This window comes from Pholcus phalangioides, unplaced genomic scaffold (assembly GCF_987345545.1).
Source record: "Pholcus phalangioides strain wild (caught in Gottingen) unplaced genomic scaffold, Ppha-v1.0 ptg000013l_1, whole genome shotgun sequence".
Taxonomy (NCBI): domain Eukaryota; kingdom Metazoa; phylum Arthropoda; class Arachnida; order Araneae; family Pholcidae; genus Pholcus; species Pholcus phalangioides.
The window spans coordinates 25,547,253-25,560,223 of NW_028301606.1; the positions used below are offsets into that span (position 1 = coordinate 25,547,253).

The window sequence follows — 12,971 nt, forward strand, 5'->3', positions numbered from 1 at the left end:
CAAAATTTTGCCAGTTTTGGTGAAGACTTTTTTATCTTCAGCATATGATAACACAGATAGTGAAAAAGAGTTCATTGTTAACAAATAAATAAAAATCTGTTCAAACATTGAAAAATCTGTCCATGCAATGCTTTAATGTTTAATGGAATAAGACACAAAATCTTATGTTCAAGGGCATAAAAAATAGTCATGAGATGCTGTACTTCGGGAAGCGAATCGTGATTCGTAATCTATTAACATGCTATTAGGTTGAGAAATTCTTTAAGTAAATAAGGTATTTATATTTTTCTCGTTTTTTGCATTTTGATTTTAAATTTAATAATTCCTTTAAATTCTGTGAGAAGCCTATTTTTTTTTTTTTCACGGAAACTCTTATTATATTCTGCACACACTTTTTTTGCTATATCAGGATGAATAAGATTTTAGTGTTCAAGCAGCAGAAATTCTTGCTGCCTAGGTTTTCAGTATGCATGTTGCTTAATTTGAAAAGAGTAATAATTTTTATTTGTCATTCGTCGTTTTATTAATGACAGAAAAGATAATTCAGAAAAAATTTAAATGGATTTTAATTTGTGAAGGAAATTTATTTAGAATTATTTGTTCCAACCATTTTTGGCAAAACTTTTGGAATTTCACAGAAAAATTACTCCTTATATTGCAGATATAGTTCGTGTTTAGTTCTGCTCCATTTTCAAAATTTCTGCTCCAAAAATGAAATTTGCTGCTCCGAAATGGATGAGGGGCACTTGCACCCCTGATACAGTAAAACCTTGTTAAGTCGTCACTCCTGTTAAGTCATCATTTTTTTTCAGACCCTTCCAGCTCTCATAGACCACAATGTTATTAAACCCTTGTTTACTCGTCGCTAATTTCGGTTAAGTCGTCACTATGAAAAAGTTTGAGAAAGAGGAACAGACTATTTTTGTGGCTCCCATTAAAAAAGGGGATTATTAGCAGCATTGCCATATGCTTAAAAGTCACCATAAAATCCTATATACCCAAACGGAACAGTTTAAGTAACGAAAGTTACGCTGGGGAAGTTCATTTGCCTTTTAAGGTTTTTGGAACGTTGGGGACTGTTCAAACTAGATCTCATTTCTGCCTGGGCTCCACTGGAGAGACTGGACAAACCGTGAGACACCCAGGCTCTGTCGCAAGAAGCAACATAAGCACTTCCCCCCTCCCGGGGGGAGGGGGACCAGGGCATCTCCAGCAAAACCAAAATTTATTGATACGTCAAAGATTAAATATAGTGCAAGGAAATCAAAAATTATACAAATTGAAGAATCAAATTAATCAAGTTAAAGTCAAAGTGCAACGAGCACGAATAATAACCGTGGAAAGCATGGACTCTACTGATTTAGGGCTTGAAATTTACACAAAATATCTTTGTTGAAAAAAATTAGACATTCTTTCCCAAGTTGAGGTCTTCTGTTTACTTTTCCCTGCCCAGGGTCCCTCCACCAATTCAAAAGTGTTCGAGATTACTTTGTAGTTGTATCATGAACTACTGATGAAGAATTCAAACCCTAAAATTAAATTTGATGTATATGTAAAATTAATGTGCAATAGAAAGTTCTGTTATGAAGAAAAGCTACTTATTCAAACAGGTGCTCTCTTAGTCTAAATTAAAACTTACTCAAGTATAAATCATTTCACCGCAATAATTTAAGTAGTAATAGATAACAAATATGAAAAATTGCTATTATTTTTCTTTTGCAATCTATAAATTTTATTAATATTGTTATTTTGATTCATACTTTAATAAATGTCATATTACTTTAAATTTATACGATTTTCATAACTGCACATTAAAACTGACGGCACTCCGCTTAAGACGTCATAATTTTTCGATAACTTGAGGTGACGACTTATCGAGGTTGTACTGTATATATATATGCGTGCCTTTAGTACATGCTCTTTCCCCCCCCCCCCCCCCCCGGAAAAAGTTTAAACGACGGTCCTGCTCCCAAATCTGGACAGATTCGTAATCTGGACATTCATATTTTTCTTCACTCAAATTCTTTTTCAGCCTTTCCTAATGCATGGGCCATTTTATTTATTTTTTGTACCATTACTGTAGGCATCCACTGCAATTTTAGAGCTTCTGGGAAACAATGATGGCAACAGTGTCTCAGTGAATGTCATGACCAAACGAACTTTTCTTTCACTATATGCATCTATATTGCTTTATTAATTTTCTTTAATAGGATATATGAATCAAAGTGCTCAAAGAGATATATTGCTGCTTTAAATACGAAAACTTAGGAAATAAATTAAAGATGATCCATATAATATGGAAGATTCCTTAATCCAGAATTACCTGTGTCCCAAGAAGTCCAGATTTGAGAGGTCCTACTGTATCTTAATTTGGAATGCAAGAATTGCGTTACTATTGTGAATAGTAAGAGTCAGGGAACAGTCATAGCTAATCACTGCGAATAGCAAATCATTGAGTCATGGCTAATCATCTGTCTCTTTTGAGTATTGTGATGTTCAACTTAAATGTTTGTACTGTCACTTTTGCTTGCAGAAAAATCAAACAAGGTATAGTTTTCTTTCTGATGTAATCAGGTTACTATTATTTTTTCATTCCGAAACGTTTTTGTGACATTAACTAATTCAAGTTGATACAAAATTATTTATTTTATTGTAGAGCTCTTCCAGAGAATATTCTTCAAAAGATTATTACTGAAAATTTTACATCTTTATTCATACTAATTGTGAATAATTATAATCAGTGCCCATTGAGAATAGTTCTTTGCCATCAGGGAATAGTGGTGCTCGGTTTAATTTATTTTTATACAATAGGCCTATACTTTTAGGTTGTAGGAAATCAAACAAAAAAGTACTTTCTTTTACTGATGTAATCAATTTACTATTAATTGTTTTTTAAAATATGTAACTAAACTAAACATGTAGTGTTTTATAAATATTCTTTAAATATTTTAAATATTCATAAGAAAAAATTTTTAATAGCAACTTTTAGACCATTCACAAGTTAATTCCTTAAGATAAAGTTATTTATTATTTTAGCTCTTCCAGAGAATATTCTCAAATACTCTCCTTGATAAAAATATTCTCCAAGTGATTATTGCCAAGAAGTTAACATTTCAGTACAATTAAAGGGTTATTAGGGGATTTAGTCAGTTATATCAAACAATTGTTTCCAAATTTATTTTCAATTATAATCCCCTCTTTGTTGTATGAGTATTCAATTTATTGAGCATTGCTTTATTTATTTATTCTCTTTTTTATTTATTCTATTTGTGAAAATGTCATAAATGTAACTTAACGTAGCATTTTTTTTCAATTGCTGGTTTTAAAGTTTTATTTTTGGGATTACACCTTTTTTAATTCTAAATTCATTAGGGGCATGTCACATCCTATTCTGCTCCAGAAATGCACAAATACACATCCTTCCAAGTACATGCAAGTAATGAAATTCGGGAAATTGTAGCTCATGATGCAGGTGTGTTGTGTCTTACAAGTGATTCATTACGTCTATCCTCAAGAAGAGGTCTTCCTATCTTTACACACTGGTACATATTTTTTAATGATACATTATTCATTATTTTGATGTTAAAAAAGTTTTATCTAACAAAATTTCAGTTTTTATAGAATATCTTTCGTATCTTATTTTCATTTCTTATGCAGGTGATTTTCAGCTGTAATGGTAAAAAGTTTTTTATCATTTCTCTTAGGCGCTACACTGGTATGATACATTGTAACCCTATCAGGAGGCCCTTTCCTTGCTTTTTTCTCCTCTCACATCAGCAAAGAAAGAGAAAAAGAGGGGAAAAAAATATTAATTCAATACCATTTCTCTACTTCCCCCCCCCCCCTTCCCATTTTAAAAATGTTACAAAGTACTCCATGCTCTGTAAGTTTCTGCACTACTGGCGTTCATGACATGGAGATGAGACAAGCTATTTTTTATTCCTGTGTGATTACTTATTTTTAAAATCAATGAAATAGTCATATTCCAGATTTGATAAATTCAATTCTAGATTCTATCATGTACAAGACAAAATTATTGTATGATCTACACAAAAACAATAGTATGATTACGGACTAATCAACGATTGAAACTTTTTATTCCAGATTTCTCATTGTATAAAAGAAATCATGCTTGTTATTTTCTCATAAATTAATAAATTTTTGGATACACCCATCCTTTGGGAAAGCTTTGATATCTCTCTGAGATGTGTCCAGCACTTCAATGTAACTTCCTGTTGCTAAAGAATGAGTGTACAGAGCTCCAACTTGTCTTACTTTTCGCCAAAATGTCTTGTCCTATTTTTCCTCAGTTTTTACCGAATCCTATCAACAAAATTCATGTAATTGATTTTAATATGAGGAGGGAATCATATATTGCCAAATATTACAAATGTTTTAGATTGCAAATAATGATTCTGCCAAAGTAGAAATTGTATCGTTTTTAAGGTTATTTGGGAGGAGGGTCATTAACTTATTAATTTTTCATTTGCTTAGTTTAAGGGTTTAACAAGTAGAATAGTCATTAAAAACTTAAGTCTGGGTGGAAAAAATAATTTTGCATTTACTACAGCGTCTTGTACAATAACTAACATTCATCATTCAAAAGTATGGTCCATATTTTGTGTATAAGTGAAACAACAGTTTGCATTACAAAGCAGTTTTGATACATAGGCCTATTCTAGGTTTGTAGCATTCAATTGTCTTCTGTATTTTTAGGACATACAGAGGCATAAACAATATGTACAATGCTCAGGAAAGAGCTAGAAATGAAAGTGCTTCATTTGTCAAAAACGATTACCCTGGCATTGAACAGTAAAATGTAAATAAATCCTTTTAAAAAAAGGATAGAAAACATAGTAAAATCACCCAGTTCATCTTGACTTATTTTTATCGGATTGTGTAACAGGATACTGGAATAGTGCTATGAAAAAAATTAATTTAAAATTCAAAGAAAATGTTAAGATTATGTTGTCTGGGGGGGGGGGCACCCTCCCCGTCTTACTTTTTCCTACTTTTTATAATTTTTTAAAAGCTGTTTGAAGGAGAGACAAAGAGCAACTTTGTGGGAGCCCTGAGTGTGTCAAAAATTTGTAATACTTAATGTTGACAATCCTTAATATGTTACAAATCTCAGCAATTTTTTTCCCTTGAAGCTCAGAACAACTTCAGGACATGCAATGCATGACTTTGACGCCCTCAGGAACATTGTTGATGGGAGGTCATCACCAAAATCTTATAGAATTTGATCTAGCCACTGGAGAAGAACTGAAGATAATACAGGTCAAAGGTGACAACTGTGCAATTTTAAGAAAGCATCCTCGTTTTATCTGCTCTGGTGATATTGGTGGAAAGGTAAATATTGCTGCCGATGTGAGTTTGAACTTAATTAAATTTTTCTATTATATACTACTGAACCAAACACCAACTCTGGCCATATCGCTATATTGCAATTTACTGCCATTAGTGAGATGGGTTGGAAGTGAAGGCGCTGTCTATCGGTGGTCGCCTCGAGTTTGCTAGGGAAAATATCTTATCTATATCCTCCCTTGGGTTCGAACCCGGGACCCTGACAACAACCTTCACGATGGTAGACGAACATCTTACCACCATGCCACTCTGGCACTCTCTATTATATACTGACTGATAGAGAAAATGCAACACCATTAATATTTTATTGTATAATTATAAATATTGAAATTGCATCTCATGCAAATTGCCAAGAATGCGCAGCTGAACAATTTGTGCAAGTGATCCAAAATGCAAATTTGTCACATGATTAGTTAGAGAGATAAATGGGAAGGAAATGGCAGATGAGTCAACAACTGTTACTTTCTATCACCAAGGAAACCGCGGGTTTTCAAGTTGTTTTTTTTTGTCTCAGAAGACATGCAGTTGAAGATATGCCTGGCTGACAAGTACAAAGCCAGTTTTTTTCAGTTACCAGACTTGTTCATGAAGGGTTTTGTTTTAGGCATATGGATGGCTGGTCAGTCCTTCCATCGTATCACAGCTGAAACAAGCCTACATATGTCCATTGTTCAAAGGATGTGAAAAAGATGGTGAAAGAAAGAAAATCTGAATTGTGCTAGGGGTACTGGTGCATCTAAACAGATGTCAGAATGCTTGGATCGACTCATCTGAAGGCATGCAGTGGCTGCCCACAATCCATGAGTGTCAATATTTTGCAGGATGCATTGGATGCCCAATATCATCAAAATCAATTTCTCAATGATTGATCAGAAGCGGCATTCAATCATGCTGGCCATTACGATTACTGCCATTGACACACAGATGCCATAGTTTGCAATGGTGTCAAGCCAGAGCTGCTTGAACGACTGAATGGCACAATAACTGTGTTCAGCAACAAGTTTCACTTTTGTTTCACCTGTGATAGTCACCGAATAAGAATGTGGAGGCGACATAGAAACAATTCCAATCCTGCTGTAACTGTTGAATGCCCTACTGTTCGACAATGTTACATCATGGTTTGGTGTGCTATCGCCATGGATAGCCGGTCCCCCCAGTTCGTATCAAAGACACATTGACGACACAATAGTGCATGAGTAAAGTGCTATAGCCATTTGCACACCCCTACCTTCAGTGGTTGCAAAATGCTGTTTTCCAGCAAAACAATGCTCAACCTCACACGGCAATCATCAGCATACAAGCACTGCAAGGTATGCGGATGCTTAGTTGGCAAGCGATGTCCCCAGATCTCTCACCCATTGTGCATGTGTAGGATGTGATTGGTCATTATTTTCTTGATCTGCTTCAACCTCAATTGAAGGGCAAATTGTGAAGTATGGTTGAAAGCGGAACACACACACACACCATCTGCATGCTTATTTCATATGTAACTTAAAGGGTTGCTGCTTGTATTGTCTCAAGATGTGGTCCTACTTCTTACTGACTAACCTGTATGTTCAGTCCCTGTATTACATTATTTGCTTGAAATTAAAATCACTTATTTCTATATGCATATTCTCTGTCTGTCAATTTTCATCGCATTGTACTCACTCTTTCATGGTGTTGCGTTTTCTTTGTCAGGCATTGCATTAAAAGTTCATGATTTGATTCCATTTAAAAAAAAAATTCCCAGTACTATATCATTTTAAATAAATTTCAAATTTTTGTAAAATAATTAAAATTTAATTTTTTCTTTAGCTTTTGTCTAAATTTATACTTTTAAATAATCTTGGTGATTATCTAGTGTTAAATTTTTTATGTATGATATTGCTGAGCATTCTGTGAATTTCTTCTGTGTACGCTATTGGTTCACAGTTTAATTACTTTTACTTTAAATGTGTGTGTGTGTACACCTTAAGAAATACCAATGAGATATATCCTGCTCAATTTCAGGAAGCATACACACTGTTTATCTGACTGTGTTGATGCAAAAATGGTAATATATGTGTTTGTTGCATGTGATAGGTATCTTTCTATGATCCAAACACTTTGCAAATGGAGCATGTCATAGACTCTCACTCTGGGATGCTCTCCGATTTTGATGTGCATGGAAATCAGCTTATCACTTGTGGCTTCATGTTGAGGTCTGGTTATTTTTACATAACACATAACTAGGTTTAACACTAAAATGAGGGGAATTTCAAACTACCTAGAGCGATGGAAAGTGGTGATTTTAACCATAATAGGAAAATTTGAACACAATTTTTTTTCTCTACTGAAATTACTTAGAACAGCATCTATTCACACCTTCTAAAATAAACCCTTATACATGTACTTTTTTTTGGAATTTTGAACAAAATGGCTTGTCATGGCAAAAACTGATCTCGTGTTCTGTTACTTTAGAAAAGTTTTGACTATGTTTTTTCGAACTCTTGTAATTGGTGGCTTCATTTTCACTTGACAGTCCATTGAAGAGGTTGGTTGAAAAATTTGCAGAGATTGCATTTTTGAAATAAAAAAATCATAATAGCTGTCAAATCCTGAACATTGAGTATATTGGTATGTATATTAGGCCGGTATTACACTATAAAAGTTTGATAAAATCCCTTGTATAAAACTAAAAAAATTCAACCAATAAAGCTCCTAGGTTACATTCGAGCAAATGAAACTGATAATCTTATTGGTGGCATTTTTCAAGTTTTATAAAATTACTTTTATCAAACTTTTATAGTGTAATCTTGGCCTAAGACAGCTTTTCGATGCTGGTCGCAGTGTGCACACAAGCAATTTATTTGGTTAAAAACATCTATGGCACACATAATAGAGACATTTATTTGCCTTCTGTGTGATTTTAACTTATCTATGCCTGATACTTAAGATACCTGGATTTTCACTGCTTACCAACAATATGGGATCTGATATGGTTTCAAAATCAACAGCCGACAAGTATTTCAGCTTATTTTTTCCCAGATTATTCATAGTGTAAGTGTACTGAATAACTAGCAACCTGTATTGCATGACAACATTTGTCTGCTATTTTTGATGTTCTCATCAGTTGATGAATGTACCAATGAAAATAAATTGCCTTTTGGGTGAGATAATATACTAGAGGAACAATGTCATTTAACTCAAAATAAAAAGAGAAGAACAGCTAGACCTGTTTCAGAACCTATTAAGTTCCTTCTTCAGTAGCCAAGAATAATTAAAGGCAAATACTCCATATAGCGGGAGCTATATTGCTCCTCACAGTGAGTAACTCCCGCTATATGGAGTAATCAGGATCAGTAAATTGCATTTACTGGAAAAAGATTACATGAAAAAAAGCATCTTCATTTCTTTTGATTTTATCCATGCCCTACAAGGATGGGGTTGACAAGAACTGGTGGGGGGGGGGGGGGTGTGTCAATTCTTGGCATGTTTTGTTTTTTCACACTATAAATTCACTGTAGAGAGGCCCAGGGTTTCACCAAATAACTCAGCCTAAGGGTCCCTGCTGGATGATGCAGGGAGCCATGATTTTACCATGTATCATGCTTTTGACTGATTAAACAATAAATTTGCCCTCACTCTAAAGCTACCAACCTCTATTTTTTCTTTTTTTTTTAAATTGTCAATTTACTCTTCAAGTGATAAGAACATCAAACAGGACTTATATTTGTTGCAATAATGATTGAGACATGATTCTCATTCATTTAGTATATGGTGGAAAATCTGGAAAAAGGCACGCTAAATTCTTTTTTTCTGTCTATTTGGAAATCGTCATTCCCCATATTTGAAGAAACAACACAATTTAAAATTTATTTGTATTGATACAAAATTCCTCAGTGATGGAAAAATATGTATCATTTATATCAAATCCCAGAGAACCGCTGCCAAAATACAACATTGATGAACTCGTCTCATCAAAGGTTGGTGGTGAATGTCTAAATCACTTTCATTGTCTACAGTTAGTGAGCACATAATATATAGGGTTTGAGTACACCATATATACTGTTAAAATCATGGACGAAAAAGAATTCTGCCAGAAATGATGAATTTTATTGCTCTGCTAATGGATGTGCTGTTAACATTTTCAGAAAATTAACTTGTTCACAGTTCCCAATGCGGTCAACATCGGAAAGATGTATCACCTATGTATTTTGCAGCTATTCGCGATTTTTTTATCTTGCATAGCAATCTCTTGGCAAATTTTCGGACACTGTTATACATCAAACCTTGTCAATGGACTATGAAGTGAACATTAAGCAACAAATTACCAGAGCTGAACGAATTACAATCAAAACCCATATTGTGGTATAAAAGCACAAGATTATTGTTCATTTTCAGAGTCATTTTGTCCCAAATTCCAAAAAGAAAAAATGCGAATGAAAAAAGTTGATGTAAGCGCTGAAAAATAATATATGTTGAATTTCTCCTATTGAAGTCAAAATGACCGCTACTGTCATTCTAGGTAGTTCGAAATTCCCATTGTTTTATTGTGAAATACTTTTTCTCAGTTTTTACAGATGATCATTTGAAGGTATGCTGTCTGTTAGATAGTATAAATGACAAATAGGCTGAATTAAAATACTGTATTTCTTCTCATACAGTGGTTCTTAACCACCCCAAAACTTTTCTCAACACCAAACCCCATCTCGTCTGTAATCAATACAAAATTTGTTATTCGCGACAGTACCCAATTGTCCGGGGAAAATATGTTGTAAAAATTTCGTGTTTTTTTTCTTTTGACTCAAAATAAAGTGTTCCAGACTGCCACGAAGCTGGGCTGTGGAAGAGATCTCAGCAATGGGATAAGTCCAGTGGCAAAGTTCTGGTGTTCATTCATTCATTCATTGGTTCTTTACCCTTTTACTAGACCTTACCCACAATAAAATTTGATTTAAATTTTTGCATCTCTTTAAATAATTCACATCAGGAAGTTCCTCTGTCTTAAAATGGCTCTCTCACACTCCCAAGATTATCCTCTAGCCCCCTTGGTTGGGAACCACTGGTCTAATACATTTAACTTTGATGATTTTTTTGATATATATATAATGTGGATAGAAAAGTAGGAACAAAAATTATGTTGTGAAAAAATCTAGAGATATGAAGATTGAGAACAAAGAAATAGCAAAAATAGCTTTTTAAATGTAAAAGTACTAGTGCTGTTCATTTTGTTCATTCAAAAAATATATATACACAAGGGGTAATTATTTGAAGAAAAACGAGAATACAAAATGGAGCTTATGCATGTATGGGGTTCCCCCGACGATAACAACCCACTGAATAGGTTCCATTTCACTCTTGCATAAACTCCATCTTTTATTTTTTCTTCAAATAATTACCAATAATGTGGATGTTATATTTATTACATTATCAAAAAAGGAATGTAAAAAATATTTGTAGATTAATCAAGATAGAAATAGCATTGGATAAATTAATAAGCATTTTATTTTATCACATTATTTGAAGCTTGAATTATTTTTGCAAAAATATAGCTAAAAAATGAATTACCTTTTGGGTTAGATAAGACAATTGAATGAACGACATTATTTGAACCCAAAATTGCAAAAAGAACCGCGGCTATATGTGTTTCGGAACTATAGGAAGTTCCTTCATCAGTAGCAAAAACAAAACAACATAATAAAAATAAAAGAACGAAAAATACTTCTTATAGCGTGAGTTACTCGCTGTTGTAGACAAGAGTCTAATTCAAAAATTCAACGTTCTTTTATTTCTTTCGATGTTCGAAATTTTTTGTTCTTTTATTTTTCTTATGTTGTTTTGTTTTTGCTACTGATGAAGGAACTTCCTATATTGTCTGAGGCTTTCATGGCCGGCGTTAAATGACTTGCAAACGGTTTCCGGGTTATTAGGCCATGGTCTAGGAGATTTTCTTCCTGACGTTTCGCCCACATCTGTGGCAGGCATCATCTGAGGTTAATTCGACGTAAGTCTCCGCGGCAAGCGAGAAAGGCTTCGTACATCTACTGTCATCGACTTGTTCTCTATATGCATTTCTGAGACTTGATCGGCCGCAGAAGAACCGCATTGGTTGGCTTGTGGGGATGTGTTGTGCGCCGATTGGCTGCAAGTGGTGTCTGGCGACGATTGGCTGTCGAGGTCATTTTCTCTCTGGCATTCATCGGGGGCACATCTCAACTCTCTGCGGCGCTGAAGTACCGGGTCCCAAGTGGGATGCACCTTCATCGTCTCCTCCTTTCGATTCATGTTGTGGTGCTTGAATATTTCAATGGCTTCTCTATGAAGACGAGCATGGTAGTGCACCTCCGACGATATTACCTCGGTCTTTTCAAATTTAATTTTGTGGCCGGTTTCCCACATATGTTCTGCAACGGCTGAACTTTCCGTTTTACCCAGGCGACAGTTCCTCTGTTGTTCCTTTATTCTTGTAGCAGTACTTCTTTTTGTTGTTCCTATGTATACTTGGACCATGCTCGTGTGAAAAAGTATACATAGGAACAACAAAAAGAAGTACTGCTACAAGAATAAAGGAACACCAGAGGAGCTGTCGCCTGGGTAAAACGGAAAGTTCAGCCATTGCAGAACATATGTGGGAAACCGGCCACAAAATTGAATTTGAAAAGACCGAGGTAATATCGTCGGAGGTGCACTACCATGCTCGTCTTCATAGAGAAGCCATTGAAATATTCAAGCACCACAACATGAATCGAAAGGAGGAGACGATGAAGGTGCATCCCACTTGGGTCCCGGTACTTCAGCGCCGCAGAGAGTTGAGATGTGCCCCCGATGAATGCCAGAGAGAAAATGACCTCGACAGCCAATCGGCGCACAACACATCCCCACAAGCCAACCAATGCGGTTCTTCTGCGGCCAAGTCTCAGAAATGCATATAGAGAACAAGTCGATGACAGTAGATGTACGAAGCCTTTCTCGCTTGCCGCGGAGACTTACGTCGAATTAACCTCAGATGATGCCTGCCACAGATGTGGGCGAAACGTCAGGAAGAAAATCTCCTAGACCATGGCCTAATAACCCGGAAACCGTTTGCAAGAACTTCCTATAGTTCTGAAACGCGTATAGCCGTGGTTCTTTTTGCAATTTTGGGTTCAAATAACTTCGTTCATTCAATTGTCTCAAAAATATAGCTGTTTGTATTAAATATTATAATTATAACGATAACTACAATTTTTTAAAAAAAGTTTTTTTACCAACTCAATGTTCTGGCGTTTTGAAACTGCTGGAACCTGAAATGTTTAATAATAACAGTATGATTAAATGTAAATGTCCTTCTAATCAAATCTTATGATATAGCTTCCAAGTCTCTGTAATTTCTACTCTATCTCCAGAAAAATTCGAAAAATTCTTATGTCTCCAGAATTTCGTCCATGATTGTAAAAAATTCCTACATTTTTGGGGAATATTCCCCAAGAATTTACCTGAAAAAAGAACCAAAAACACTGCTGCTTTGTAAACGTCACCATTTTGTCAAATCACAAAAAAAAATTCATTTTTGGGGAAAAAACACTAAATTAGCCAATCAGCAATCGTCGATCTGGCCTTTCGAAATCCAAAATTGGCACAATCCTGTGTTCTGCTTTATA

General features: G+C 34.8%; 1 protein-coding gene across 2 annotated transcripts in view; it reads left to right on the forward strand.

Annotated features, from left to right (window-relative positions):
• Window positions 1-12,971, forward strand: part of PAN2 (PAN2-PAN3 deadenylation complex catalytic subunit PAN2) — a 62,661-nt gene that overhangs the window by 5,253 nt on the left and 44,437 nt on the right. For both annotated transcript variants that reach the window (XM_089241016.1, XM_089241017.1), the window contains exons 4-6: window positions 3,373-3,542; window positions 5,154-5,352; window positions 7,432-7,550. In XM_089241016.1, the coding sequence (XP_089097142.1) occupies window positions 3,373-3,542; window positions 5,154-5,352; window positions 7,432-7,550 (488 nt within the window). The remainder of the gene's footprint in view (window positions 1-3,372; window positions 3,543-5,153; window positions 5,353-7,431; window positions 7,551-12,971) is intronic.